This window comes from Rosa rugosa, chromosome 1 (assembly GCF_958449725.1).
Source record: "Rosa rugosa chromosome 1, drRosRugo1.1, whole genome shotgun sequence".
In the NCBI taxonomy this organism is placed as follows: Eukaryota; Viridiplantae; Streptophyta; class Magnoliopsida; order Rosales; family Rosaceae; genus Rosa; species Rosa rugosa.
This window is the reverse complement of record NC_084820.1, coordinates 15,144,834-15,151,089: the sequence shown is the minus strand read 5'-3', so window position 1 is coordinate 15,151,089 and position 6,256 is coordinate 15,144,834. Positions and strand designations below refer to the sequence as shown.

General features: G+C 40.6%; 1 protein-coding gene across 1 annotated transcript; it reads left to right on the top strand.

Annotated features, from left to right (window-relative positions):
- The first annotated feature begins 315 nt into the window (after positions 1–315).
- Positions 316–6,002, top strand: LOC133720463 (uncharacterized). Its single transcript, XM_062146794.1, has 3 exons — positions 316–632; positions 1,575–3,378; positions 3,893–6,002. Exons 1-3 carry the CDS (start codon positions 562–564, stop codon positions 5,978–5,980), a joined length of 3,963 nt encoding a protein of 1,320 aa, XP_062002778.1. The 5' UTR covers positions 316–561; the 3' UTR covers positions 5,981–6,002.
- Positions 6,003–6,256: the final 254 nt, after the last annotated feature.

Below are 6,256 nucleotides of genomic sequence, written 5' to 3'. Positions count from 1 at the left end.
CTAGAAAGCCGAGCCCCTGCGGTGCGGCAAAGGCTCGAACCACAACGCGCCAAGGTGTCTCCTTTTCGCGCTTCTCAGATTTTCCGCTGGCCGATGGTCCGTGGAACCAAGGAAACAGTGCCCGGGGGCAGAAAAGTATTTTCAACTCGCAAATGCCCCATTATTTTAAACAAAGCAAAAATCCAAAACCCCCTCATTTTAAATTATATCACCCTCTCGCCCCCCACCCAGGGGGCTTTTTTCAACTTCCATTCAACCTCCCCCCCTCCCCCCCCCCCGATTTCCATCCCTACCCTCCCCCCCGAAATGCTTCCGCCCTCGAGTTTTCACCGTGCGAGCGAGGGCAGTCTCGTCATTTCAAGCCGGTTCAGTGGCATTTCTTTTGTAAAAGCTCCGTGTGTGTGGTTATGTTGGCTCTGTGAGAAGGCCATTCATTCGCTGCTAATATCATCAGGTGGTGGTCTTCTGGTGTCGCTGTGCTTCAGCTCTAAGCAAAAGCCTCTCGAAATCGAGCCCGAAACGCAGCGTTTAAGGTCCATCGGAACCTCGCATGGTTCAGCCATGGAGCTCAAAACCCTAACAATCACACCATCTCCGAAGCACCACCAGCACCTCTCTCTCTTCCGCCACAGGTCCGCTCTCCACCGCGTTCATTCTCTTCTCTCTTCCGCCATTTATATTTGCTTTCGATGTTTCCAATATTACCTTCTGAAAAAGAAAAGAAAAAAATTACGGAAATTACTTGTTTGGTTTCATTTCTCGGTTCGGTTCATGATCATCGGCTCCGTTTTTGCTTTGCTTTACTTGATTGTTCATTAATTTTTTTTGCATATATGGAAGGCGATGTTTTGTTCGGATTGTTTTTCTTCTTAGCTCATGTTTGGCTGCGATTATGATTATGATTTTTTTTTTTTTTTTTGAAATTTGTTGATTTTTTTATTACTGTGGAAAGAATTAGTGGTTTGAGTTATGGTAATTTCAGAAGTATGTGTATGAAACAACATAAAGGAAGAGTTTTCGTTTTTCGAGTTTCGAGTTTTGTTTTAGGAAGGTTATGCTATTAATGGCGTGTTTAAATCATTTCCAAACTTGTTGGAATTATGCGTTTCCTGCCAAATTTTTACTGCGCCTGTGGCTGTTCTTATTTAGGGTAATATACTAATATATGTAGTGCTGGGTTTGGGTAATTATTGTTTGGAAGTTTGAGAGAATGGAAATTTGGTTTTATTAACGTACTTTCTATTTTCTTTTGTAATTTTCTGGGAGTGTTTCTATTGTTTTTTTTTTTTTTTTTTTTTTACTTTTAGAATTGGGACAAATATATGTCTATGACTCTGTTTGGCTGTTGATAAATGTTGGGTATAAAATAGAATAAAAAAGCAATCAAGATTACTTGGCTCAAATGTGTTTCTGGATATTTCTCATTGTTTTTAATTGTTACTGTGTTTTTTTTACTGTGTAGGAAAATTTAAGTAGCTAGTTGTCTTTTGCGGACCAAGTTCTCTTTATGTTTTTTTTTGTGACATTTGTAAATTGCAATGTTGTGATGTGATTTGAATTGCTCATTTGTACAGGGGATTGCCAGTTTCAACCAAAGCAGTCCTGGTTCTTGTGGTTTTAGCATGTACCCTTTTCTGCTTGGCGACATGTGAAAGCTCTGGTGATGGGTTGCACAAATTACTAGAAAATGATGACTGTGGCTCATATGGAGATAACTTTGATGTAGCTCGTGCAGATAGTTTTCTTAGTGATACCCCCTCGGGCTGTGGAATGCAAAAAGGCCACTTCAACACTGAGAGTGTTTGTTCGAGTTCTCTTTCATTCTGCTTTCCGTCAACATTACCCGGTTTTTGGGAGCATAAGCTCAAACTTGCTGATTTAGAAGTTTCTGGGAGTCAGTCTGATCATCTATCATCTGAGAACAGCAATTTGGCAAGTAACAAAAGCTGGTCATCAGATAACGGTATGTTTAAGTTATTTAATGGGGGGATAGTTTCTTGTTCTTTGATCTCCAAAGAGGCTGCTAATGAGTTTTCATCCATTCAAACCGGTAGTGCTAATCAAAATGATCTTTCTTCCTGTAGAGGGCCTTTGCTCTATCAGAAAAGCACAAGTTATAGGTCAGACAAGACCACTGAGATGACCAAATCTAATTCTTTTGGTGGTTCTTCCTCACCCCATGTAGAAATTACCCCTGCTGTGTTAGATTGGGGGCAAAAGTATATGTATTTTCCTTCCTTAGCTTTCTTAACTGTGGCAAATACATGCAATGACAGCATTTTACATGTTTATGAGCCATTCAGTTCCGACATACAGTTCTATCCTTGCAATTTTAGTGAGGCTGTGTTAGGACCTGGTGAAATAGCTTCAATTTGTTTTGTGTTCTTACCTAGATGGTTGGGCCCATCCTTTGCTCAAATCATTTTGCAGACAAGTTTTGGTGGTTTCTTGATTCAGGCTAAAGGATTTTCCATTGAGTCCCCTTATGGAATTCACCCTTTATCAGGCCCGGATGTTTCTTCTAGGGGAAGGTGGAGTAAGAATCTGTCCTTGTTTAATTCCTTTGATCAACATTTCCATGTGGAGGAAGTAACTGCATGGATATCAGTGTCTCTAGAGCATACTTCCCATATTGCAGAGGCAGCATGTAGCACCAGAAGAGATCAAGGTTTGAATGAGCCTGGTGTACCGAATGTTAAAGATCGTCTTGTTGTGCGTACTGGTCAGGTTGGTTTGCCTCTGCTGGCAATGAGGCCCCTTAGGAACTGGGAGATTGGTCCCCACAGCAGTGAAACCATCATAGAAATAGACTTCTCAATTGAATCTAAAGGAAAGATTTTTGGTGCAATTTGTATGCAGTTGCTAAGATCTTCACAGGACAAGGCTGATACTATTATGCTTCCTTTTGAAGCTGAATTAGACGGAACGGCAATGAATGATGATCTTGCAGGACCTATCATAGCATCTCTTGAGGTCTTACACCCATGGGCTGGCAATGAAGCTGTTGTTGCTATATCTCTGAAAAACTGTGCGCCTTATATTCTGAGAGTTCTTGAAATAACTGAGATTGCAGATAGCAAAATCTTCCAGATCAAGTACAATGAGGGCCTACTGCTTTTCCCTGGCACTGACACATATGTAGCCATAGTTACTTGTACTCACCTGCATGTTGAAGATGGACAGTGTAAATTACTTATACTGACAAATGACTCGAGCAGCTCACAGATTGAAGTTCCTTGCGAGGATGTTGTCCAAATTTGTTCTAGACACTGGAAAGATTCCACTGTTGAATATGAACATCAGTCTGAAAGGAGCGAATCTGGTGATTTGAAGACGGTGTTTTCTGACAGTAGCATGCAGCTTCCATCACAAACCATGGTATGCAGATTCCAGTCCTATATTTATCCTGAGTTTTGTTTGAACTGGGTTAGCCTTGATTTTACGTGCCACTTACTTGTGGTTTTTTTTTTTAATTTATATTTCCATTTTGTTGAAGAAGCGATCAAGCAAGTTATCTTTCATATATATATATATATATGTGCCGAACATGCTCTTAGTTGAAAGAAGTAACAGTTCGAGGTTCCTCCTGACAGGTTGTGTAAATTGTTGAAATCCCTCAAAAAAAAAAAAAAAAAAAACCTTAACAAAAGAAATAATAATAATAATAATAATAAAGAAGAAGAAGAAGAAGAGTATGTGTCTGTCTAACAATATTATTGATTACTTTGGCAAAGGTGAATCATCTATTTAGTAGCTGCACATTTTTGCATTTGATCTCTATATGGTTTCAGATTTCTAGTATGACTAATAATTTTCCACAATTTGTTCTTATGCATTATCATCTACATCCAGAATAATAAAAAAAAAAAAAATTGTGAACTTCTATATGCAGGCAATGGATACAGCAGGGGAAGCAGATGAATTGGTGCTACGAAACTGGAAATCTCAAGATACCAGAAGTGGCATGTCTGTGCTTGATGATCATGAGGTATTGTTCCCAATGCTTCAGGTGGGAAGTCATTATTCTAAGTGGATCAATGTAAAGAATCCTAGCCAAGAGCCGGTTGTAATGCAGCTTGTACTAAACTCAGGAGAGATTATTGATCAATGCAAGAGCCCAGATGGTCTTATACAGCCTCCTTCATCTGGTAGTTTGGTTTGTGAAAAATCTCCTTTTCCGAGTAGGTATGGGTTCTCAATAGCAGAAAGTGCATTGACGGAAGCTTTTGTCCTTCCTAATGGTAGAGCATCTCTTGGACCATTATTGTTTCAACCTTCAAATCGATGTGAGTGGAGGAGTTCAGCCTTGATAAGAAACAATCTATCTGGTGTGGAGTGGTTACCTCTGAGGGGCATTGGAGGGTCACTTTCTTTGCTGCTGCTTGAAGAATCTCAGCCTATTCAGAGTGTAGAGTTCAACCTCAGCTTGCCAATTCCTCTCAACATTTCTTCCCCAGACATGTTACTTCATGTGGAAGATACCACTCGTTCTTGTTTACAGCCATTGTCAAAAGAACTCTATGCGAAGAATACTGGGGACTTGCCACTGGAAGTTACAAGAATCAAAGTGTCCGGAAAAGAGTGCAGGATGGATGGGTTTATGGTACAGCCTTGCAAAGGTTTTTCTCTCCAACCTGGAGAATCAGCAAAGCTTCTAATATCATACCAGACTGATTTTTCTGCACCATTGGTACAAAGAGATCTTGAGCTGGCCTTGGCAACTGGTATTCTTGTGATACCCATGAAGGCAAACCTGCCGTTGTATATGCTCAATACATGCAGGAAATCAGTGTTCTGGACGCTCATTAAAAAATACTCTGCGGCGGTTTTTTTTGTCGGCTCCTTGATGTTTCTTGTACTGTGGTATATATTCTCCCAGGTGTTCGTCCTTTCCTCCCATGATTGTTTGTGCGCGAGCAGAAAAAGTTCCTTGGATACTTCTACAAGTGCGGCAGGAAAATCATGTGATGTGCATAGCTATAGAAACAGTAAATTTTCTGTGTCCAGTGAAACAAATAGCTTGTTAAGATCATTTCGGGAAGATAGAACCTTGATGCAGGCATCTGTAGGTGGATATCCTCATAAGCAGGCAGAGACCTTAGACCAGGAAAAGTCTGATCATCATGCTAAACAAAGACTACAAGTTCCTAAACAAACACATGATTTGTCAGATACACCAAAGAATAAAGGGACGGCCTTCTCACTGACATCTGAATCTGCATTACTTGAGAATTCTGATGAACTAGAAGCTTCCGAATTGGGTAACCTTACTGTTAAAACTGGAAAGGAAAAGGGAAGAAGGCGTAGGAAGAGAAAGAGCACTGGTTCCAAATTAGCAGGACTTCTTGAACTTTCAAGTAGTCAGAGTGGAAATTCTACTCCTTCATCACCATTGTCTCCAGTCACATCTGTAATACCAAAGCAGACGTGGCAGCTATCTCCTGATGCGGGCCAAGTGGTTGAGGCTAGGAATCCTTTTACTCATGCAGCTCACCAACGCTGTCAGAAGAGTCATGTTTTTAAATCTGCTTCGAAGGCAAACTTATCAGAGCCTGGGGTTTCTTTGAAGTATTGCAATAGCCACCCAACTTTTCCTTCTCAAGAGCAGCCTTCAGCCCCAAGAGAAACTCTGGCAAGACCTGTTTTGTTGCCTTCTGCCACCTTTCCTTGTGCCGGCAGGCCTACACCTATTATGGGAAGCTCAGCTATTTCTCCACATGCTAGAGCCCCTGGGTCCAAACTCAATGACCGGAAAAATGTCAGAGCAGAAGAAAAAACTCGGCGTGGGGATGAATATACATATGATATCTGGGGTGATCACTTTCCTAGGCTTAATTTGTTGGGTAGGTCAAAGGATACCAATTCTCTGAGCTCCAGCAATACAGAGAGTGACCCTGATAGCTTCTTTGTAAAGGGCCCACAAACCCTCATGACAAACTCTCCACCAAGATCTGTAAGTTATTTCCATCAAGAGGGTTAATGATAAAAAGTTTTAAATAATCTATCTTCTTTCTCTGCTGCCAGATATCTATTTAGGTAGCATGTCTACAGTTTTCTCGGTGCAATTCCATGAAGGCTTAGCCTCATTATCATCTGATGATAGCAAACTAAATAAAGTGACGTAGGCTTTAAACCTTGAATAGCTTACATGGCCTTAAATAATAACGCAAAGTTACCTTTATCCTTACAAATATGGGGGTGGGGAGAGGAGTAAAAGGGAAATAGATGTTATACACTATATAGATATTAAAAGGTA